Source organism: Tachyglossus aculeatus, chromosome 9 (genome assembly GCF_015852505.1).
Source record: "Tachyglossus aculeatus isolate mTacAcu1 chromosome 9, mTacAcu1.pri, whole genome shotgun sequence".
Taxonomy (NCBI): domain Eukaryota; kingdom Metazoa; phylum Chordata; class Mammalia; order Monotremata; family Tachyglossidae; genus Tachyglossus; species Tachyglossus aculeatus.
The window spans coordinates 28,654,085-28,679,591 of NC_052074.1; the positions used below are offsets into that span (position 1 = coordinate 28,654,085).

The 25,507-nt window shown below is 45.6% G+C and overlaps 1 protein-coding gene across 1 annotated transcript in view; it reads right to left on the reverse strand.

Annotated features, from left to right (window-relative positions):
- Positions 1 to 15,011: 15,011 nt before the first annotated feature.
- TNFRSF21 (TNF receptor superfamily member 21) overlaps positions 15,012 to 25,507 on the reverse strand; it is a 57,080-nt gene continuing 46,584 nt past the window's right edge. The window contains exons 5-6 of the mRNA XM_038751450.1: positions 16,839 to 17,067; positions 15,012 to 16,277 (exon numbers count right to left, since the gene is read on the reverse strand). Coding sequence (XP_038607378.1) covers positions 16,048 to 16,277; positions 16,839 to 17,067 — 459 coding nt within the window. The 3' untranslated portion in view covers positions 15,012 to 16,047. The remainder of the gene's footprint in view (positions 16,278 to 16,838; positions 17,068 to 25,507) is intronic.

Here is a 25,507-nt window from a genome sequence, read left to right on the forward strand (position 1 = left end):
CCATGTGGGGCAGGGACTGTGTTCAGCCCACTTTGCTTGTAACCACTCCAGCACTTAGTACAGTGCCTGGCACATAGTAAGTACAAATACCACCACCATTACTACTACTACTACTACTACTACTACTACTACTGAGGTAGCATTGAAACCTATGCCCTCTTGAAACACATCTTTCCGCAGGGTGGAGACTCACCGATTCTCCTATTGAGAGCTTTTTTTTCAATATATGTTAAGTCCTTACTATGTGCCAGGCACTGTACTATGCAATGGGACAGATACAAGCTAATCAGGTTGGACACAGTCTATGTCCCAGAGGAGGCTCACACTCTTAATCCCCATTTTACAGATGATGTAACTGAGACCAACAGAGAAGTGAAGTGATTTGCCTAAGATCACACAACAGGCAAGTGACGGAGCTGGCCAGTACCTTGGCCTCTCCTACCTCATCTCATTTCTCTCTGTCTACAACCCAGCCTGCGTATTTTGCTCCTCTGGTGCTAACCTTCTCACTGTGCCTCTGTCTACTGTACCATGCTGCTACTTGTTTGCTTTCCCTACCTGTGATATATTTTATGGCCTATCTCTCCCTCTAGATCAGAAGCTCCCAGAGGGCAGGAATCATATTGACTTAATAACAACTGTGGCATTTGTTAAGCACTTACCAGAAGCCAAGCATGAAAATCAAGTTGGTTACTGTCCCTGTCCCACATAGGGCTTAAAGTCTATGTAACTATATAACTTATAGTCTATTTAACTATATAGTTATAAAACAATATGCAGACACATTCCCCGTCCACAGTGAGCTTACAGTCTAGAGGGGGAGACAAAAATTAATACAAATAAATAAATGACAGATTTGTACGTAAGTGCTGTGGGACTGTGAAGGGGGATGAATAAAAGAGCAAGTCGTGACAATACAGAAGGGAGTAGGAGATGAGGAAAGGAGGGCTTTAGTTAGGGAAGGTCTGTTGGAGATGTGAAGACTTTTTGAAGGCTTAGAAAGGGGTAGAGTCGTTGTTCATTTATTCATTCAATCGTATTTATTGAGTGCTTACTGTGTGCAGAGTACTATACTAAGCACTTGGGAAGTACAAGTTGGCAACATATAGAGACAGTCCCTACCCAACAATGGGCTCACAGTCTAGAAGGGGGAGACAGACAACAAAACAAAACATGTGGACAGGTGTCAAATAATCAGAACAAATAGAATTAAAGCTAGATGCACATCATTAACAAAATAAATGGAATAGTAAATATGTACAAGTAAAATAAATAGAGTGATAAATCTGTACAAACATGTATACAGGTGCTGTGGGGAGGGGAAGGAGGTAGGACGGGGGGATGGGGAGGAGGAGAGGATATGTCTGTTGGATATGAGCAGGAAGGGTGTTCCAGGAGAGAGGTCGGTGACGAGATAGATGAGATTGAAGTACTTTGAGAAGGTTAACATTAGACTTCCTTCTCCCACCACCTCCCACTCTCACTGAGCTCTGCACAGTTAAGCTGGACAGGAAAGTAAAGGGAATATTAGGGGGAGACAGAGATAACATGCCTAAAGACGGAAGGAACATCCTATTCACCTCCCTCTAGTCTGTAAGCTCACTGTGGACAGGGAGCGTGTCTACTAACTGTTATATTGTACTTTCCCAAGCGCTCAGTACAGTGTTCTGTACCACAGTAATCCCTCAATAAATATAATTGATTAATTGACTGATCAACAGTGGCCTTTCTTTCATTAGTCCCTACACAGTCCTGTGGGGGACTCATGCTTCAGAGAGCATAGAAATCTGACCTTTCTTTTTTTTTAATCAGTATTTGTTAAGCACTTAGTGTGTGCCAGGCAGTGTTATAAGCACTGGCATAGATACAAGATAATAAGGTTGCCCGAGGTCACACAGCACACAAGTGGCTGAGCAGGAATTCAAACCCAGGTCCTCTGACTCTTAAGCCTCTGCTCTTTCCATGCTGCTTCTCCTATGCATTATTCTGCACCAGTAGAATTTAGCCATGGATGACCTTGACTCAGAGGGGAGAAGGGCATGACTGCCACTTTGAACCAGTGAAAGAAAATTCTAAATCTAACTTTCTTCTGCCTCCATCTCTCCAATTCTGATTCAGCCCAACTTTTCTAGCTGGACTTTCCTTTATTCTCATTTGTTCTTACCATAGCAATAAATAATATTATTATTGTATTTGTAAAGTGCTTACTATGTGCCAAGCAAAGCAGCGTGGTTTAGTGGCAAGGGCACGGGCTTGGGAGTCAGAGGTCATGGGTTCTAATCCAGGCTCTGCCACTGAGCAGCTGTGTGACTTTGGGCAAGTCACTTAACTTCACTGTGCCTCAGTTACCTCATCTGTAAAATGGGGATTAAGACTGTGAGCCCCACATGGGACAACCTGACTGCCTTGTATCTACCCCAGCACTTAGAACAGTGTTTGGCACATAGTAAGTGCTTAACAAATACCATTATTATTATTATTATTATTATTATTATTAATCACTGGGATAGAGGATAATCAGGTCAGACATAGTCCCTGTCCCACATGGGGTTTACAGTTTAAGTTGGAGGGAGTGGATAGAACCCAGGCCTGGAAGTCAGAATCCCAGCTCTGCCACTTGTCTGCTGTGTGACCTTGAGCAAGTCATTTTACTTGTCTGTGCCTCAGTTATCTCATCTGTAAAATGGGGATTGAAACCATATACCCCACATGAGACAAGGACTGTATCCAGCCCAATTTGCTTGTATCTACCCCAGAGCTTAGTACAGTGCCTGGCACATAGTAAGTACTTAACAAATACCACAATTATTATTATTATCATTATTATTATCTGACTGATAATCAGGGCCCCCAGGATAGAAGCGACTACTTTCTCTCAGTTTGACCCAACAAGCCCAGATGTTCAATATCCCTTTAGGAATTTGGTTTGATTTTCCAGTCGACCCCTTGGCTGGTCCTTGGGAAGAGAAAGCCTGTCAATTATCCACCCAGCACCATTAATGAGTCTCCCTCCGTGCTCTGGTTGTAAATACTGAGTGAATTCTTTAAAGGTTAATCAGACCTAGTGAACAGTGACCTAAGTGAACTAAAGCCATACCATAGATTTGAGCAACCAGAGTAAAAGTGCTAAACGAAGGATGGCATAGATGATGATGATGATGGTATTTGTTAATAATAATAATAATAATAATGATGGTATTTGTTAAGCGCTTACTATGTGCCAAGCACTGTTCTAAGCACTGATGGGGGAAAGACTCTGATGCAATGCTTATACCTCCCAGTCCTTTATGTCTGCAAAATATTTTCTAGTGTACTGTTTGAGAAAGATCTTCCTTCTTCACTACTGGTTGAAATGTACGGTTGCATGGTCTCAACTAATTGTTTCAGGAGCAGACTGTCTCTTGTGTCTTCTGCCATTCTTGAGATTCCACCACCTTGCAGTAGGAAGCGAAGGATAAAACCGGATCTCAGCACCTCCCAGGCACAGCCGGGCTACAGGAATGCAATCTTAATATCGCTACTGGATCTGCCGCCTGTCTCCCTCCAGCCAAATTCTGCAGAGGCTACCGGATACGGAGGCAGTAAATATAAATTTGGCCTTCTGCCTCTGCAGGTGGCATCTGGACCACCAGACTGCTTAACACTTCTCTCCACAGGCAAATGGATGACCAGTTTCCAATGAAGGGGAGGGAGTTTGTGTTCCATTGGAAACCCTCTTTGTAGCATCTCACTATTGCAGAAGGAGAAGCCCCCTGCTCTCTCTAAAGATACCGGCATTTCTGAGTGATGTGTGGAGGCTATTGAGGGCTGACTCTGGGAGAAGTCACCCGTCCGTGACTCTTTGCAGAAATGAATGTCTTCCAAACCCCAAACACAAGCCAAGGCTACTAAGCCAAGGTTACTCACATATCTTGCTTAGGAATGGCTTGTGGAGTGAGAGACCTGAGACTCTTATTTATGGCTCAGCTTTGCCAGCTGAGGGTGGGCATTGGGTATAGTAGATGTACAGAATCACCAAGGGCCAGTTTTTCCCTTTCTCTCTTCTGAGACCTTACCATTAATTCTTGGACCCATTGGCTCAACAGAGTGAGTTATTTATTTGCAAATGAGAAAATCATCTGCATCCAGGTTGGGGGAGGAGGGGGAGCTTGGGGAGGAGGCGGCGGTCTGGAGAAACACAAAAGCAGGTTTGACTCCAAGTGTTGGATTATTCCGAGAAGGGGAGACAGGCACAGGGGGAAAGAAGCTGTATCTTATCATGGCCCTAAGATCCTATTTCCCAATCCAGATCTCAGTGGTACCCTTGGCTGGGGGAGATGGCAAGGACGTCTAGACTTGTCTGACTCCAGGCCATTCTCCAGTTTGCCTAAAATGGATCAGATGGAGGCCACCCTTCACCTTGTAGGAATCCTTCAAGGATTACCTAGAGCTGAGTCCCACCCTCTCCTCCCTGCAGATTCTGATCTCTAACAATGAGCAGACCTGCAAGCTCCACTGGGAAACTAGAGGATAAGATCTTTAGAGATGTAATCAGAGGAAGTGTTCCTGAAGAGATTAAACCACATACTTCAGGGGATGGGCCCCTAATCTGTCTTTTGACTTTTTCACCCACCCTGCCCATTTCTAAGCAAACACCGGTAAATTTTGTGAGGCAGTTTGCCCGCTTCTGGAAAAACCTCCTTAACCTCCAAAGCAGTACAAATCTTGGGAACCCATCACCTTTTTTTTTTTAATGGCATTTGTTAAACACTTGCAGTCAATGGCATGTACGGAGTGCTTACTTTGTGCAGAGCACTGTACTAAGCGTTTGAGAAAGTATACAGCAGAGGTGGTAGATATGATCCCTGCCAACAAAGAGCTTATAGTTTAGAGAGGGAGACAATGTGGGACAATCTGATTACCTTGTATCTACCACAGCACTTAGAACAGTGCTTTGCACATAGTAAGCGCTTAACAAATGTCATCATCATTATTATTATTATTTCCCAAAATTGATTCACTGTGGTATCGCTTGTGGCACTTGATTCTCACCCCACCCTCAGTCCCACAGTTCTTATTTATATAGCTGTAATTTATTTATATTCACGTCTGTCTCCCCGTTTAGACTGTAAGCTCCATGTGGGGAGGAAATGTGTTTACCAATTCAGTTGTACTCTCCCAAACTCTTAATGCAGTGCTCTGCACATGGTAAATGCTCAATAAATACCACTGATTGATTGACTGTTGCACTCCAAGTCTTAGACTGGCAGGAACAAAACAGTGTGAGGGGCATTGCGTAAACTCCTGGCACTATAATCTATTCCTTTGTGCAAGTTCTCTGTCATAAAGTCCCAAGTCAAGCTCATACATTGTTCATGCCAGAAGTCTCCATCCTCATCATAATTATTCTTATTATTAATGATAATAATATTCATCCATTCAATCATATTTATTGTGCACTTATTAGTGTTCAGAGCAATATACTAAGCTCTTGGGAGAGTTCGATAAAGCAATAAACAGACACATTTCCTGCCCACAACAAGTTTACAGTCTAGAGCAGGAGTCAGGTAGGCATTAAGATAAATTACAGAATGATAATCATAATAATTACTTAAATTGTGAGCCCCATGTGGAACAGAGACTGTGTCCCACCTGTATCTTCCCTAGAGCTTAAAATGATGCTTATAACATAGTAAGTGTTTATCAAATCCAATAATAACAATAATGACAATCACAACAAAATGTTCATCTAAGTGCTTACCTTATGCAGAAGACTGAACTAGGTGCTGAGGAAAGGTACAAGGAAGATAATTATAATTCAGACACTATTCCCGGCTCACAATGAAATACAGTATAACTGTAACAGATAGGCAGGGAAAGAAATAACCGGGTAAATTTAGATGAGGCAAAAATTCAGAGTATCAACAATAGATCACAAAAACTCCAGTCCTCTACTGCTGGTGGGACTTTTCTCATGCTTCTCCACTTGGTAATAATAATAATAATAATAATAATAATAATAATGGCATTTGTTAAGCGCTTACTACGTGCAAAGCACTGTTCTAAGCGCTGGGGGGGATACAAGGTGATCAGGTTGTCCCGCTTGGGGCTCACAGTCGTCATCCCCATTTTACAGATGAGGTAACTGAGGCACAGAGAAGTTAAGTAACTTGCCCAAGGTCACACAGCAGACGTGGTAGTTCTTAGGCCAATGACTCTAACCTTCTCAAGATTCTTAAAGTTTCTACATCATAGTATTCTTCCATGACGATGCATTTGTGCCAACTGTATCAGCACTTTGTGCTGTGTCAAAATGGTACCTTACCTAATTCACAAGGGTGAATGGCCAAAAGAGAAAATGAACAAGCACAGCAAAGAGACTAGGGAATCTGTCTTCTCCACCTGATGCTGGTCAGAAGAAATAGAATCTGCTTCCAGCCTGCTGTCCACAACTTGAGGGATTTGGAGAGAGACCAATGGAAAATGAGCATGTGATTAAAGACTGAAGAAATAGGACGAGGTGGGGAAAATGAAATTAATTAGGACAATTGAACCTCTAGAGGGAGAGTTGCAACCTCAGGTTCTCCGCATTTGAGGGTCAAACTCAAAAGCAATAATAATACTTTTGGCATTTACCAAGTGCTTACTATATGTACTAAGCATTGTGGTAGATATAAGATAATCAGGTCTGACACAGTGCCTGTCCCTCATGGGGCTCACAGTCTAAGTTGGCGGGAGAACTGGTATTGAGGCTGAGGCACAGAGAAATGAAATGACTTGCTCAAGGTCACCTACCAGACAAGTGGCAGAGCTGGGATTAGAACCCAGGTCCTCTAACTCTCAAGACCGGGTTCATTCATTAGGCTTTTATTGCAGCAGAAGAACGTCATAGTTGGACGGGAGGAAAAACAGGACTGGGAGGATCTTTTCATAACTGAATTTGCGCCTGCGGTGGGTGGAGATTTTTTGATGCTGAACCTGAGCTGAGTCAAAATTTGACCATGTGACCCAGAACTGCAGGTGGAATAATAATAATAATTGTGGCATTTGGTAAGCGCTTCCTATGTGCCAGGCACTCTATTAAGCCCTGGGGTGGATACAAGACAATTGGGGTGAACACATTCCCTGTCCCACACAAGGCTTGCCGTCTCAATCCCCATTTCACAGATGAGGTAACTGAGGCACAGAGAAGTGAAGTGACTTGCTTAAGGTTACACAGCAGACAAGTGGCAGGACGGGATTAGAACCCAGGTCCTTCTGACTTCCAGGCCTGTGCTCTGTCCAGTAAGCCATGCTGCGGGACTTCTCAGAATCACGTTGTGGGGCTACAAGTCTACAGACTTAATCGCTCAATAAATACCATTGATTGACTGGATTATTTTCAAGCTCCTATCATTTTCAGCACAATATATCAGTTGCTATGGGGGATTACAAAGAAACATGTCCATCTGTATTGTATTTTATTTTCCACTTTGCCCTCTAGACTATAAGCTCCTTAAGCACAGGAATTGTGCCTGCCAACTCTATTGTGTTGTACTCTCCCAAGTGCTTAGTTCAGTGCTCTGCACAAATGAAGCGCTCAATTGCATTGATTGACAGAAAGATTGGGGTTTAAGACCTAAGGAAAATTAAGGAACATTGTATAAGTTCCCAGAGCCATTAAAGTGAAGGTAGAGGTCATGGAGGGCAACCCATGACCTGTTCCTCCAAGTAACTTGGGTGTTGACTCCCACAAGAGACCCACTAGTTGTCCCCAGAGAGAGGACCCTGAGCAAGGAAGCAGTGTGGCCTAGTGGATAAAGCATGGGCCCGGGAGTCAGAAGGAACTGTGTTCTAAACCTAAATTATAAACTCTAATTCTCTGGACTGTAAGCTTGTTGTGGGCAGGGAATATGTCCATTTATTGTTAGATTTTACCCAATACAGTTCTCTGCACACAGTAAACACTCAATAAATATGATTGAAAGGTCCTAAATTATAAATGGAGATTGAATCCCTGCTCTCTCTCCCTCCTATGTAGATTGGGAGCCCCATTCAGAACAGGGACTGTGTCTGGCAATTAACTTGTACCTATCCCAACGCTTAGAACAGTGCTTAGCACATTGTAAGTGCTTAACAAATACCATTCAAACAACAAAATCCTGGCTCTGCCATTTGCCTTCTGTGCGACCTTGAGCAAGTCACTTAACTTCTCTGGGCCTCAGTTACCTCATCTGTAAAATGGGAATTAAGACTGTGAGTTCATGTGGGACATGGGCTTTGTCCGACTCGATTACCTTGTATCTACCCCAACGCTTAGAACATTGTCTGGCACATGGTAAGTGCTTGACAAATACCATTTAAAAAAATCAATCAATCAATCAATGGCATTTATTAAGCACCTACTGCAAGCAGGGCACTGATCTGAATGCTTTTTTGGTTTTTTGGGTTTTTTATGGTATTTGTTTAATGTTTACTATGTGCCAGGCACTGTACTAAGTGCTGAAGTAGATAGAAGTTGATTAGGTTGGACACAGTCCCTGTCCCACATGGGGCTCAGTCTTAATCCCCATTTTACAGTTGAGGTAACTGAGGCCCAGGAAAGTTAAGTGACTTATCCAAGGTCACACAGCTGACAAGTGGCAGAGCTGGAATTAGAACCCAGGTCCTTCTGACTCCCAGGCCAGTGCTCTATCTGCACTCTATCCACAAGGCCATGCTGCTTCACAGCCACACTTGGGAGAGTATAACACAACAGATGTGGTAGACATTTTCCCTGACCACAAGAAGGTTACAGTTTAAAGGAAGAGCTTCTAATCTTGATGCCCTTTGGAGTTCCCTTCCAGATTTATTATCCTTGACTATGTCTGGGTCCCAGGGCTGGAGGGAATCCTTTGCTCAACTTTGTCAGGGGAATTATCACCTTCGGGCCTCACGAGATTACACCACATATAAATCATTTACTAGGCAGCATACCGTAACCCCGAAAGAAGGAGCTCAGAGCTTCTCCCAGAAATCTTCCTTCAGGGCAAAGTGGAGCCAGCAGAGGTGAGGCACAGTGAGTTTCCTGACAGAAGGCGTCATAATATTATTTTTAGAGTAGAAACAACCTCCACCACCCTGGGGTGGAGAAATTAGTTCTGCTGGGATCTTGCCAAGACCTGTGAAACCGTGTTTTAATGTACTTTCGAGTGAGCCATAGTTAATACTCAGTCAACACATTCTACTCTCCCCTCCCCAACCACCCTGTGGAGGGCATTTTTCCTAGACTTCTGCCTCCAACTGTGGCAACGAAATGCTTGGGAAGCCCTCTGAGAGTTCCCCTACAAACATCCATCCGTTGCCCTCTCTTCCCCATGGAGAACCAGCACGGCCTAGTAGAAAGATCATGGGCCTGGGAGTTGGAGAACCTGGGTTCTTACCCCAGCTCTGCCACCTGCTTGGGCAAGTCACTTATTGGTTTCCTCATCTGTAAAAATGGGGATTCCATCCATCAATCAACAATCATTGGTATTTTTTGAGCACTTATTATGTGCAGAGCACTAAGTGTTTGGGAGAGTACAATAAAGCAGAGGTAAATAGATTCCCTGCTCAGATTTTGCAGCCTAGAGGGGGAGAGAGATAATACTGATAGATTATAATAGATATTTTCGTAAGTTCTGTGAGGATCAGGGAAGGGTGAATTTGTGCTGTGTGAACTTGGGCAAGTCACTTAACTTCTCTGGGCCTCAGTTACCTGATCTGCCAAATGGGGATTAAGATTGTGGGCTCCATGGAGGACATGGACTGTATCCATCCTGAAAACCTTGCACTTACCCCAGCGCTTAAAGCAGTGCCTGGCACATAGTAAGCATTTAACAAATACCACAAAACAAACAATAAACAAGTGCTTAAAGAGAACAGACCCAGCTCAAATGGTATGGATTCAATGGCTATTCCCCTTCCTACTTAGACCCGAAGCTCTTTGTGGGACAGAGACTGTGTCCAACTTTACTATCTTGCATTTACTCCAGCACCTAGTACAGTGCTGAGCACATACACATGCTTAAGAAATATCACAATTCTTATTATTATTATTGGCCCTCTGGGAAACTGGTCAACCATGAATTGGTCCCAGCTGCTACTGCATCTACTAGTTGTGGGCAGGGAATGTGTCTGTTGATTGTTCTATTGTACTTAGCACTTACTTAGCACTTACCAAGTACTTAGTACAGTGCTCTGCACACAGTAAGTGCTCAATAAATACACTTGAATGAATGAATTTATTGGTATCTTCAGCCTCCACTATTCCCTGTGACAGTGATTCTATGAATTAATCTTCTGCTGAGTGTCTAGGCATTTCCCTGTCAGTTGCTGAGGATTTTTGGATGCCCAGAGCATCATGTGTACTGGGGATAAGGGAACCCTGGCCTTGGTTAGTGGGGAGAAGAGGGGAGAGGGAGGAAGGGGGTGATTTAAAGCGAGAGACTAATAATAATAATAACAATAATAATAACAACAACAACAACAATAATAATAATAATAATAATAATGGTATTTGTTAAGCACTTACTATGTGCAAAGCACTGTTCTAAGCGCTGGGGGGATACAAGGTGAATAGGTTGTCCCACGTGGGGCTCACAGTCTTAATCCCCATTTTCTAGATGAGGTAACTGAGGCACAGAGAGGTGAAGTGACTTGCCCAAAGTCACATAGCAGACAAGTAGCAGAGCCGGGATTCAAACCCATGACCTCAGACTCCCAAGCCTGTACTCTTCCCACTGAGCCACTAGACGACTAGTCATTGTAGCAGTTCCACCTCCTGAATTGCTCTGTCTCCCCAGATCAAGGGGATGGGGCAGGACAGTCAGCAAGGGGGCAGGAGAGGTGAACCAAAGAGAAGGAGCAGGAAGGAATAAACTTAGATCTTCAACGGCACCTGGCCAAAGCAGATATGTGCATTCCATACTGGGAACAGGAGGTGGCAGAGCCACTTTGAGTCAGAAAGCAGACTGGGAAACCACACACCCTGGCACTCTCCTGCCTCCCGGGAGAGGGGGAGCATGGAAAGGGGAGAGAGGGGCCTGGTTTTGTTGGGGGCAGATGCATTAGATAACGTAGACACTGCTGGTTTGGCCTCTCCTGCTGTTGAATTGCAGGGGCTTTGCCTCAGCTTCACAACAGATATTCCTTCCCCACTGGAGAGTCAGAGCCCTTTGGCTTCAGGAAGGCCAAACAGTGGTCTTGTCTTATGCTGTCAAGTCGTCTCCAACCCATAGCGACTCTATGGGTACATCGAGAAGCAGCGTGGCTCAATGGAAAGAGCCCGGGCTTTGGAGTCGGAGATTATGGGTTCAAATCCCAGCTCTGCCACTTATCAGCTGTGTGACTTTGGGCAAGTCACTTAACTTCTCTGTGCCTCAGTTCCCGCATCTGTAAAATGGGGATTAAAACTGTGAGCCCCACCATGGGACAACCTGATCACCTTGTAACCTCTCCAGCACTTAGAACAGTTTGCACATAGTAAGCACTTAACAAATGCCATCATCATTATTATTATTATCTCTCCCAGAACACCCCACTCTCCATCTGCAATCACTTTGGTAGTGTATCCAAAAAGTTTTCATGATAAAAATACACAAGTGACTTACCATTGCCTTCTTCCACACTGTGAACTTGAGTCTCCACCCTCAAATCTCTCCCATGCCACTGCTGCCCAGCACAAGTGAGTTTTGACTTGTAGTAGATTGCCTTCCACTCACTAGCCACTGCCCAAGGTAGGAATGGAAGGGATATTCCTCTGCTTGACTCTCCCTCCTGTAGCCAAGACTGGTAGATTACTGGAAACTCTCCAGTTGTATTAAATTAATAATTTAATAATAATTATTAAACTCTCCAGTATCCAGTTACTCTCCAGAGGCTGCAGGCAGTAGGTACTCAATAAATACTATTGATTGATTGATCAATCTATTGAACCTTTATAATAAAAATAACAACTGTGGTATATGTCAGGACTTACTGTGTGCCAAGCACTGTACTAAGCGCTGGGGTAGACAGACGATAACCAGGTTGGACACAGTCCCTGTCCCACATGGGACTCACAGTCCAAGTCAGAGAGCCCAAACTGTGGTACCTCAGGGTTAATAGGTTAGAGGGCTCTCTGGGGATAATGGAAGGATAAACTTCTGTGAAAAGCGAGCAGGGAGTTGTGGGCTGTGCTGGAAATAAAAACAAAATTTCCAAATGGAACAATTCTGGCCCCTGCCATCTTAATAGGGAACAGCACTTGGGTGGGGAGGTGGCTTATGACTGTTCCCACTGCTCTAGCCTTCCTACTCCCATACTGGGTCATCTTCTTATACCAGACCTGAGTTCAACACAGATTTTGAATATTTCAGTGAGTCAATCGTATTTTTTGAGCACTTACTATTTGCAGAGCATTCATTCATTCAATCGTATTTATTGAGCACTTACTGTGTGCAGAGCACTGTACTAAACACTTGGGAGGTGCAATTCATGTAAGGGAAACATTTCCTGCACACGACAAGCTTACGGTCTAGAGGGTAAGACTTACATCCAATAAACTCACTGGATTGTCAACTCCTCCACTGGAATGTAAGCTTCTTGAGGGCAGGGAACATGTCTGCCAACTCTATTATAGTCTTGCACTCTCCCAAACCCTGTAAGTGCACAAATACCATTGAGAAATTGAATTAGGAAAGGCCTTCGGGTGCCACAAACACTAAACAGACAGCCTTTATGCGTACACCAATCGGCCAGACCTGGGAGTCCCACACTGATCTATTCAACCACACATGCACTCATGGATAGATTTCACCATCAGCAGCATCATCTTCTAAGATGAAGGACAATACATACGTGCATAATGTAGGGCAGGGCACGGACCATTTCTGTAGGCTGAAAAGATCTTCTCCCGACAGAGACTTTTAAAACTCCTGTTCAAGTCTGAAGTCACATGAAAGAAGTAGAGCCATGAGCCTGTGAATTCTCAAGGTTGAAGAAGCAAGGGAGGAATCCCAAATTAAACCCGTCAGCAGGAGTGCTTGGTGGGAGGGAAGTAAGCCATTCGGTCAAGGCTGTCTCCTGCTCCAATGGGGCAGCAGAAAGCAGACCTGACTCATCTTGTTGCTTCTCACAGGTCAAAACAGTCATCTACTTCACTCTCTAGGACACAGAATTTCACCGCCAAATGCCTCAGCACTTTCCACTTCCTTCTTCATCTGGACAGCAGAAGTGGACAGCCCATTGCTGAATACTTCAAAGCACATGCTACTAGCCTGCAACTTTGGTATTGAGGCTCGTGGGTTCTGAATTGATTTCTTTTAATGTTATTTGTTAAGTGCTTACTACAGGCCAGGCACTGTACTGAGCACTCAGGTAGATACAAGCTAATCAGGTTGGACACGGTCCCTGTCCCCCATGGGGCTCACAGTCTTTATCCCCATTTTACAGATAAGTTAAATGAAGCACAGAGGGGTGGTTTGCCCAAGGTGACTCAGCAGGCAAGTGGTGGATGTAGGATTAGAACCCAGATCCCTCTGACTCCAAGGCCTGTGCTCTGTCCACTCGGCTAAGCTGCTTTTCATAACGGAATGTCCGTTATCTATAGCCAGCCCCACTGGCCAAACTCCTATTTTTGAGGGAGATGTGGGGGGTGGGGGGCACGGAGAAGATGCTGTTTTATGAGGCCTTGGGCTTACCTTTTAATGGTTCCTTCTCTGAGACTAGCAATCAATGACATTTATGGAGTGCTTACTGTGAGCATAAGCACTGTCATACTAAGCACTTGGGAGAGTACAACGGATTTAGTAGACATTGTTCTCTACTCCCAACAATCTTACAGACTAGAGAGGGAGACAGATACTAATATAATTTATATATTTGTACATAGTTGCTGTGAGGGTGGGGCAGATACCAAGTACCCAAAGGTCACAGATCCAAATCCATAGATGACACAGAAGAGAGAGGGAACTAGGGAAAAAAAGGGTTTTAAACAGAGAAGGCCTCTTGGAGGAGATATGACCTTAATAATGCTTTGAAGGTGGAGAGTGTGGTGGTCTGGCATATAGTGAGGGGGAGGGAGCTCGAAGCCAGAGGGAAAACATAGGAAAGGGGCCGGCGGTGAGATAGATGAGATCGGGACACAGTGATCAAACCTGCGTTAGAGGAGTGAAGCGTGTGGGCTGGGCTGCAGTAATGAGGTGAGGTAGGAGGGGACAAGCTGATTGAGTGTTTTAAAGCTGATGGTAAGCGACACTATGTTTTTCATCGACAATAACAGTAATCGTTTCTGGAAAAGGTGCGGGGGCTAATTTCCTTTGAGGCTCCCAAGCCCATCGACTAGGTGGGCAAGTCAAAAGGGATTAGGGAACGGAAAATGTCCTTTAGTTAGGGCAGGAGGCCAGAGAGATCAGTTCATTCTCCGATCAACAGATATATGGAGAATCAATCAATTGTATGAGTGTTGACTGCTTGCTGAGCACAGAATTCTTGGGAGAGATTTGAATCTCTAACATCTCTTGTCACTTTGCTTCTTTCCATCCTCACTCACAATGGATTTTTCTTTGTATGTCTGCATGTGAGTACATATGTGTATGCCTCCTGTCCCTTCCCTTGTTCCAGATTTAGGCATCTTGGAGCCCTGGCCTGCCTTTAATTCCAGTTTCTACATGCATTCCCCAGCCTAAAAAAGTAACACACTCATTCTAATGATTCTGGTGAATGTTAAATACTGACTGTGTATGAAACACTATTCTAAGCACTGAGCACCATTCTAAACTCAGGAACAGGGCCTTTATACTTATAAGTGATGGCGGTAATTATCTGTCTCCCCCTGTAGACTGTAAGCTTGTTGTGGGCAGGGAATGTGTCTGTTACATTGTACTCTTCCAAGCTCTTAGTATAGTGCTTTGCACAGAGTAAGCCTTCAATAAATATGATTGAATGAAAGAATGGGAGGGGGAGAGGGGAAGGGGGTTAAAATATAGATAGACCTCCCGGACAGGGGGAGATTTCATCAGGTAAAAAAATGAAGGATTAACCCACAAAAAGAGTCAAGTAACAAACACCTAATATTTATTAATAAATTAGTATACGTGAAGGCTTTTTTTCCCATATCAGTCCCACTCCCTCCCAGGGCAGCCCCTTTGCACATGACAGACTGCGTTCATAATGGGAGCATCATCATTGCAAATATATTGGAGACGAGAGTTCAAAAAGCTGCATCCATCTGAATAAAAGTGAGGTGCGACAGAAGGAACGGCTGACCCCTCGGCTTTTGCAGGTAGAAAAACCAAGATGGCTTTGAGAAGCATAGCTGGAACATTTCGGAATATTAAGACTGTGCCTTGACTTTCTGGAGCTTGGTGAGGTCAAAAGATCTCTGATTACTCCTCTGCCCCCTACCAAGATGGCGTTTTCAGGTCGTGAAGCCTGGAGGGGTGATGTCGAAGGTTCTAGATGTTACCGTCCAGGTGAAATCCGTACGATAAACCACAGGGCCAGACGGATTTTGGCCATGGAGGAGAATTATGCAAATAGGATGCTGTAGAAAGGTAACTCAAGAAAAAGCAGGTAGGGGGTACAACCCAATGTGGAGTCTTGCATCTCTCCACTGGGAGGAAAATTAAAAAAAATAAAACAATAGAACTATGTTGGAAAATTAAGGGGAATAGGGAAGAAAGGGCAAGAGGGAGTCAAAAGAGTCCCAGACTTGAAATGGGAATGACATATATGATGTTAAATTGAAAAAAAAACAAAAAACCTTTTCAGAACATCCCAATCCAGTGCAGGAAATCACACTGAATTTATGGTCAGTTCATGAGAATTTAAAGTGCAAGGGACATTGGGAAATGCAAAAAGTGGGCCCAGGGAAATAAAGACAGGGTTTCTGATTTTTGCAAGAAAGAAAAGTGAAACCTGGGAAAGGCTTTGCACACTTATCCCTTTCCTCACAAATCAGTCCAAGGAAAAGGGGAAACCAATATTGCAGGAAATACTGGCCGCATTCTCTCAAAAACCCCACCCTGCCTCCACTACGTGGGCCATCAGCCCCAAGGGACCCGGAGGGACCCTGGAGTCCTTGGTGTCTTACAAGAGATCAGGAAGGTGGCTGTAGACTGAGTCCAGGAGGGCCTGGCTGGCTTCCTGGCTCTTGACTCCGATAATCTCAAAGAGCCTGTCCAGCTTGTCCTCTGCCTGTGGGATCTCTTCGATCACGTGGAGTTCATCCTGGTTCAGGATGTGGAGCATGTCGTCGAAGATGGGCTGCAGGTCGCAGGGGTCCAGGCGCACCTGACGCAAAACCGTGTCTTTCTTTTCTGTGGCGAGAGAAGAGCACCTTATTAAGACACCCAGAGGGGTCGGGGGAGGGCGGGGGGACCCCTTTAAGGAATTTCTCTCCATCTGTCTTATTCTATTTCATCACACCAGGGGCTGTGGTGCCCCCAATATTGATTTCAGGCATGTTCTGTGCACTGCCAGTTGTGCCACAGGGAAGAACTGGAAGCGGAGACCCCAGAGGGGACTCTGAAGGATGCTACTCGGGAAGCACCATGGTCCGGTGGATAGAACGCAGGCCTGGGAGTCGAAGGATGTTGGCACTGCCACAGGTTTGCTGTGTGACTTTGGGCAAGCCACTTCACTTCTCTTTGCCTTATTTATCTCATCTGGAAAATGGGGATTGAGACTGTGAGCCCCATGTGGGACAGGGACCGTGTCCAACCAGATTACCTTGTCTCTACCCCAGTGCTTAACAGTGCTTGGCACATAGTAAAGGGTTTAACAAATACCACTATCGTTATTAATTATTATTAGCCTGCGTTGAGTCCCCAGCACCCAGACGCTCCACCCTCCTGGACATGGCCATTTGTCCCTGATACCTTTGGTAATAAAGGACCCGTTCCGACTCAGAGCCGATGACCCACTGGAGGTGGAGTCGCAGCGTAGCAGGGGTTCCGACTCATCGACGAAGAAGCCCTTGTTTTTGTCCAGAGGGGATGGGTCCACAGCTAGGGCCGCCACGTTGTCGGCCTTCGGGCCGGGGCTGAGAATGGGGCTGGGGCTGAGTGGAGCAGGGCTCGTCGGCAGAGCCAGCTTGTCCCCTTCCAGCTGTTCGGGAAAAGAGAAAAAGGAAAACATCAGTGCGGAGCTGGGAAGCGCCTCCCTCCTCCTCTTGGGTGGAAATATCAAACGGGACAGAGGAAAGTTTCTGTGGCCTGCTCTACTCTGAGAGGGCTGGACTTTGTTTGAGGTTAACTTATGAAATTGACTGAGCTCAGGAAAGCAAACACACCTGAACTGCTGGAGATCACAGATGCAGTGGGTTCCCCGTGGGCCCGTACCAGATGTCCGCTTCACCCAAAATAGACTCGGGTATTGGGGCGTGGGCTTTTGGGTTTTTGAAAAGTTCAGGTGGCCCAGGACATTTCAGACGTTGGTTTGTGAATGTGAAACGTGTTCAGAGGAAGCAGCTGGGCCCAATGTCAATCGTATTTATTGAATGCTTGCGAACATATAATTCATTTATACTTATGTCCATTCAATAGTATTTACTGAGTGCTTACTGTGTACATAGCACCGTACTAAGCGCTTGAATGTCTGTCTCACCCCCCTTTAGACTGTGAGCTCCTTGTGAGCAGGGGATGTTTCTGTTTATTGTTTTATTATATTATCCCAAGCGCTTAGTACAGTGCTCTGCACACAGTAAGCACTCAAAAATGATTGAATTTGAGCTTTGGGATTGTTCTATCTTGGAATTCTCCCAGAAACCCACTGCCATTAAGCACGCCCAGGCAAGCAACAGCCCAAACTTACCAAAACATTTCTCCAAGGCCCTCTAGACTGTAAGCTTATTGTGGGCAGGGAATGTGTCTGTTTATTGTTGTACTGTATGCTTCCAAGCGTTTTAGTACGGTGTAGTGGATAGTGCCAGGTACAGTGCCCGGCACCTAGTAAGCACTTAACTACCACAATTATTATTATTATTGCCACCACCCACACTGAACCGAGTCCTGTGTTTGCTTCCCTGTGGTTCTAATTTGATTTAGACTCCGATAAAAGGTGTTTGCAGTCAGTCCAATGCTTCCCCACAGAAGCAAGATTTTTTCAAATCTTAGGCGCTTGCCCTTCCTCCACAAAACACACACATGGTCATTCATGCCAATACCCATTTGTTATTCACCCAATTCACAAAGGGTCATTTGTCTGCACTTGGGTTCTCAGAAACTTTACATTATAAGACTCAGTTCAGACCTTCAATACAGGACACTGTTCTTGTACTTTTAATAAACAAAAACAGAAAATTTACCACTCACAAATCACGTGCCAATTGACAAACACCCACCTTATTTTCCCCTGTTGGTTCACGAATTCAAACTTTTACTCTTCCTCCATTTCTTTTTTTTTTTTTATGACACACAGAAACCAAAAACAGCACATTTCAGGAGGAAAGGGTCTGTTTTCTTTCCAGGTGGATTAGAACGTTCAGCAGTATCCCAACCAGTCAGTGTTCCCCAGCCACCAACAAGAGCCCAAGTGACAGTGAGATGCCTCAGTGAATGCAGGGAACTTTGGCCAAAAGTGGTAGACCAAAAGGAGAAGTCATAGACACAGCCGGCACCTCCCTTGTTACTGAGCAATAAGCATCCTACTAAAAAAGCCATGTGATTCTAACAATGTTCTCCAGAACCTCCACATTAGAAAGAAATGAGGATCAGCAATTTCCCAGACTACGGATTTCAACCCTCCCGCTCCAAAGTCAGGACACATTTTTACCCTAAGAGTCACAGCTACCAGCAGTATTGATTTGTGCTGTTCTCCAAACAACAAGAATGGCGTGTCCTTTCTTCCCACGGAGACCCTCATGGCTCTTCTCTGCACCTATCCTCACCCTAAACCCGGCAGCCCCTCTCCTCCATGGCTGAGAGAATCCGCTGTACATCCCCAAATGAGATGAAGACTGTGCCTGATTGATTGCAATCTACTTCTATGCTTGGCACACAGTAAGAGCTTGTGAGCCCATTGTCAGGTAGAGATTGTCTCTGTTGCTGAATTGTACTTTCCTAGCACTTAGTACAGTGTTCTGCACACAGTAAGCACTCAATATATATGACTGAATGAATGAAGAGCTTAACAAATACAACTAGTATTAGTTATTAGAAGAGTGGTTAGATCCAAGCCAACTAATAAGAATACTAATAATTCTCTCTCCTCTCTCTGCTTTCCTCCATGACTGGCTAAATCTGTATTATTTTTGTTGTTGTTGTTTGCTTTTAAATAATGTTATTTGTTAAGTATTTACTATGTACCAGGCACCATACTAAGTGCTATGGTAGATACAAGTTAATCAGGCTGGACACAGTCATCCATGACCCACATAGAGCTCACAGCCTTAATTTCCACTTTTACAGATGAGGTAACTGAGGCCTAGAAGTAAAATGACTTGTCCACGGTCACAGAGCAGATAAGTAGCGGAGCCGGCATTAGAACCCTGGTCCTTCCGACTCTCCGGACCCTTGCTCTATCCACTAGGCCACGCTGCTTCTTCCGCTTCTCCAGCTCCCATTCCTACCTCTACTGGCTGTCAATGGAGAACCTCTAGGATTAAAGGGGACAGGTAGTTTCCATGGGCTACGGCACAGCAGCTCACTGGGGAGGAATCTCTCCCAGAAGCCTCTCTGACTGCTCGGTGAAGACAAGCTTTGGGGAAGACAAGGTCCCTACTGCCTGGAGATCAACAGTGGGGAAACAGGAGCTGGAAGCCAAGGGCACTGTCTCAAGCGCTTTACTGGAAATCCCCAGTGACGGAGGCAAGATACTAATCTGGCCCCAGCCGGCAGCAGGAACTCAAGACCAGTAATTGCAGCAGCAGGAGCGAGAAATTGGACCCTGCTATGCAAACAGGCAGCATCAGGGAATGTGTCTACCAGCTCTGCTGTACTCTCCCAAGAGCTTAGTACAATGCTCCTCACAAAGTGCTCAATAAATACCACTGATTGATTGATTATCTGTACAGCCCCCTCCCTCCCCACCCAGTGCTTTTAGCCCCAGGACCTGCCTTTTGACCAACTTCTAGAAGTAATAATAATAATAATGGCATTTGTTAAGTGCTTACTATGTGCCAAGCACTGTTCTAAGCACTGGTGTAGATACAGGTAATCAGGTTGGACAAAGTCCTGTCCCACACGGGGTTCACAGTCTTAATCCCCATTTTCCAGATGAGGCAGCTGAGGCCCAGGGAAGTAAAGTGACTTAACCCAGGTCACGCAGCAGACATGTGGCAGAGCCAGCATTCAAACCCCTATCCTCTGACCCCCAGGCCCGTATGCTTTCCCCTAGACCTCGATGCTTCACTAAGAGATGTTGGTATCCTGATGAACCTCCTCCTCCTCCTTCCTTCCCACCACAACCTCCCCCCAACCAGACTCTGCCACTAAGGTTTACCCCAGAGTGCTTTTCCAATTATAGCATTACCTACTTACCTCTCCACAAGGCCACACGATCTGTTTTCAGACAAGCCAGTTTCTAGCTTGGCTGACTCAGGGACCCCTCACCATCAGACATGACTCATCTATGCTAGAGGCTCTCCTCTAGATTTTCCTCAGAATCTTCTCCTTAGCCCCGGGCCCTGGAACAGGCCAGCTGTGAATCACTAGGCCTCAGCATCGCCTCCCTTCACCGGAGGGTACTAGAAGGAAAACTATCCCCTACTCAGTCTTTGACTCAGCTGTTGGATCCTACAAAGGAGCCTCGCTGTGGCCTAGTGGAAAGAGCACACACCTGACATTCAGAGGTCCTAGGTTCTAATCCTGGCTCTGTGACCTTGGGTCAGTCATTCTTTTTTTTTATGGCATTGGTTAAGCATTTACTATATGACAGGCACTGTTCTAAGCTAATTGGGTTGGACACAATCCCTGTCCCACATGGGGCTTACAGTCTTAGTCCCCATTTTACAGATGACGTAACAGGCACAGAGAAGTGAAGTGACTTGTCCTAGGCCACCCAGCAGACAAGTGGCAGAGCCAGGACTAGAACCCAGGTCCTCCTAACTTCCAGGCCCGGGCTCTACCCATTAAGCCATGCTGCTTCTTAACTTCACTTAACTGCTCTGTGCCCTAGTCCTCTCATCTGAGAAATGGGAATTCAATACCTGTTCGCCCTCCCAGTTAGTCTGAGAGCCCCGTGTGGGACGGGAACTGTGTCAAACCTAATTTTCTTGTATCTACCTTGGTGCTTGGCCCATAGTAGATGCTTAACAAATGCCATGACTATTATTACTATTAGGGAATATATATATATATATATATACCAGACCAACACTCTACTCATTTTCAAAGCCTTATTAAAGTCACATCCCCTCCAAGAGGCCCTCTCCGAATAAGCCCTCTTTTCCCCAGCCCCCTCTCCCTTCTGCATCATCTATGCACTTGGATGTATTACCTTTGGACATTTGATATCCACCTCACCCTCAACTCCACAGCACTTAGATACAGTACTTATCTTTAAATTATATTATAAATCATTTATTTACAGTGGTAATAATAATAATGATGGCATTTGTTAAGCACTTGCTATGTGCGAAGCACAGTTTTAAGTGCTGGGGTGGACACAAGGTAATCAGTTTGTACCACATGGGGCTCACTGTCTTAATCCCCATTTTACAGATGAGGTAACTGAGGCCCAGAGAAGTTAAGTGACTTGCCCAAAGTCACACAACTGACAAGTGTCTGCCTCCCCCTCCTGACTGTAAACACGGTGTGGACAGGGAATATGCATCTATCAACTTGTACTCTCCCAAGCGTTTAGTACAGTGCTCAACACACAGCGCTCAAAACATATGAAGGCCTGATGGATAGGGAAGAGGAGTGGCGCTGTTTGCCGTTTGACGAACCACAGTGAAATTGCGGAACTATTTTCAGTCTACTCCTGGTTCAGATGAGGCCAGTGGGTTACCCATCTGGCTTGATGTGTCACTCAGACGAAATTGAGAACAGAAGGAGGTGCTTTAAGGACAGAAGCGCTCACCCAACTGGCAGGGCTTGGAAACTGTAAAGATAAATGCCATCTTGTACCAGGTACCAGGGAGATAGGGAGACATTAAAGCTGCAGCCACAAGGCTTGTGACTCCTCTTCCATCTGCGTCTGATCAGCTCCTAAGCTCCCTCATCTGCAGGGATCAGGCCTACCAGCTCTGTTGTACTGCACTTTCCCAAACACTTAATACATGCTCTGTGCACAGAAGGCGCTCAATAACCTCTGACTCCCAAGTTGTGCTCTTTCCACGGAGCCACACAGGTTCTAATCCTGGCTCTGCCACTTCATTCATTCATTCAATCATATTTATTGAGCACTTACTGTGTGCAGAGCACTGTACTAAGCGCTTGGGAAGTACAAGTTGGCAACATATAGAGACGGTCCCTACCCAACAACAGGCTCACAGTCTAGAAGGGGGAGACAGACAACAAAACAAAACATATTAACAAAATCCTGGCTCTGCCACTTGTCAGCTGTGTGACTTTGGGTAAGTCACTTAACTTCTCTGAGCCTCAGTTACCTCATCTGTAAAATGGGGATTAAGACTGTGAGCCCTACATGGGACAACCCGATCACCTTGCGCTTAGAACCCTGTTTCGCACATAGTAAGTGCTTAACAAATGCCATCATTATTATTATTATTATTATCCTCATTGCCCTGTATCTATGCCAGCACTTAGTACAGTGCTTGGCCCATAGTAAACACTTAAATGCAATTAGAAAAAAAACTGCTGGAACTGAGGAATTTATGACTTTTGGTCTCTGCCTGAGCAGCTGGGAGTCTAGAGCCACTCCTTTATCAGTAGCCCTCTGCGGCTCTCGTTAGAGTTGTGGTACTTGATAGGTTTTGCTATGTCACGTTCTTTCCTTATGTGTGTCTCTTAGTTGTCCCCCAACCCTGCCCTTAGCCTGTGAGCCCCCAGTGAGCCAGGATCGTGCCAGATTCAATATCTCTGAAACTTTCCCCGGACCACAAGCAAAAGCCAAAACAAATGTAATAAAGAACGCCGATAATGCTGCAAAACTGCCTGAGTCCCATCTCTGAATGGAAAGCCCAGGGCTGTCTCCAAGACCCCCTGGCTCCCAAAAGCACCTCATCCCCAAGGTTAGCCCTGGGTAGCCAGGCATGGCTAGCCCAGATCAATACGAGGGAGACAAATCTCTTAGCCATTTCATCTGGAGCTGCCCGTGCAATTTTTCAAATATTAAGTGCATCACAAAGGGCTATTAAAAATGAACTTTGAACCTGCCTCTACAGCAGCAGGCGGGGTCTGTCTAATGGGAAGTTTGGCAGTCTGCTGGAGCTGACAGACTGCCAGGAATGGGGGCTCTGGCCTTGGACTTAACCCCTTGGTTGCCGGTTTTGATTCAACACACCCACCACCATCCACAAAGCTCCTTCAGAACTCGGAGTGAACGAGGGAAACTGCCGGGCTCTCTCTCCTCTGTCCAGAATGGCATTTCCTCAGTTGAAAAGAATAAGATTGGTCTTTTCCACCAGGGGAGAATCTCCCAGGTTGTGGAGAAAGAGACCGTTCCTCCCAAACCTTTAAAGATAAAGCTACTGGCCAAACGGACCCTAAAACATCTTTCCAAACTTTTTCATTCAGCTAGAATTTCTCTGAAGAGGTCGTGCTGAAGCTGCAGGAGATAATAGCTATTTAAGTTGAAACAGCACCGCTGAATGCAGGGGCATAGACTGATTTGCTGCTAGATGCTGTTGCTATTGGGTTTTTCTGAGAGGGGCCACAGAAGGTCTCCTGGAGCCAAGAGAGAGGAGGTGGAGATCGAAGGGAGTGGAGGGGCAGTGAGAAGGAGGGGAAACTGAGGGCTGGGTGGCCAGGGGCAAGTTGGGGGACTCAAGTACTTCCTGAGAACAGGCGGGAAGAAGAACTGACTGCAGGCAGTGGATCAATAAGGGAACCTGCAAAAATGTTTATTAATTATAATAATGGCATTTATTAAGTGCTTACTATGTTCAAAGCATTGTTCTAAGCGCTGGGGAGGTTACGAGGTGATCAGATTGTCTCATGGGGGGCTCACAGTCTTAATCCTCATTTTACAGATGAGATAACTGAGGCACAGAGAAGTTAAGTGACTTTCCCAAAGTCACACAGCTGACAATTGGCGGAGCTGGGATTTGAACCCGTGATCTCTGACTCCAAAGCCCGTGCTCTTTCCACTGAGCCACACTGCTTCTCAAGGCACAAAGTAACTGGAGAAGAGGTTTCAATTTGTTTGTCAGAGCATGGGTTTGCACTTCCCAAGCGCTTAGTACACTGCTCTGCACATAGTAAGCGCTCAATAAATACGATTGATGATGATGGGGGAAAAGTCTCTTGGGTTCGACTTTCAGGACTCCAGAGTAAGGTTGCCCATTTATTACCCAGAAAGGCTCAGTGCCTCAGCCATCTTCTCCTCTCCGCTCCAATTCTCGATCAGATATGTCCTTTCTTATTTGGCCCCAAATGTCATAAGATGCTAAAGAGAAAGCCAGCTGAACAGAAGAGGCTGCTGATTTCAAATTATGGTGCCCAAAGCTATAGCCACCAAGGCAGGAGGCCTTGTTTCAATAGGATTCCCAGGAAACACCCCCACCCCCCACCAACACACACACACCGCCCCCCCCCCCCCCCGGACTCTGGCTAAAGCAGCTTCAGCCGGCACAAACCAGCCGGTTCCAGTACAAGGAGAACACCTCTAAGGCTGCTGATATGTCAGCAGACAGCTCAGACTGCTTACATCGAAGGCAGAGCCCGGGTGGTGCTGACTCACCAAATAGCTTACTCAAAACAGGGAAGTCTGACCAGGGCGGAGAAAGCCGGCTCTCTGATTTCAGGATCCGTGGCAGAGAAAGCCATCTCTCTGATTTCAGAAACCTCAGACCCCTCTGAGGGGTTGCAAAGGGGTTTCTGCATCAGGCAGAAACTCCTCACCCTGGGCTTCAAGGCTGTCCATCACCTCACCCCTCCTACCTCACCTCCCTTCTCTCCTTCTACAGCCCACCCCGCACCCTCCGCTCCTCTGCCGCTAATCTCCTCACCGTGCCTTGTTCTCGCCTGTCCCGCAGTCGACCCCTGGCCCACGTCATCCCCCTGGCCTGGAATGCCCTCCCTCTGCCCTTCTGCCAAGCTAGCTCTCTTCCTCCCTTCAAGGCCCTACTGAGAGCTCACCTCCTCCAGGAAGCCTTCCCAGACTGAGCCCCCTCCTTCCTCTCCCCCTCATCCCCCTCTCCATCCCCCGTCTTACCTCCTTCCCTTCCCCACAGCACCTGTATATATATATGTTTGTACATATTTATTACTCTATTTATTTTACTTGTACATATCTATTCTATTTATTTTATTTTGTTAATATGTTTGGTTTTGTTCTCTGTCTCCCCCTTCTAGACTGTAAGCCCACTGTTGGGTAGGAACTGTCTCTCTATGTTGCCAACTTGTACTTCCCAAGCGCTTAGTACAGTGCTCTGCACACAGTAAGCGCTCAATACGATTGATTGATTGATTGTGAGCCCGTT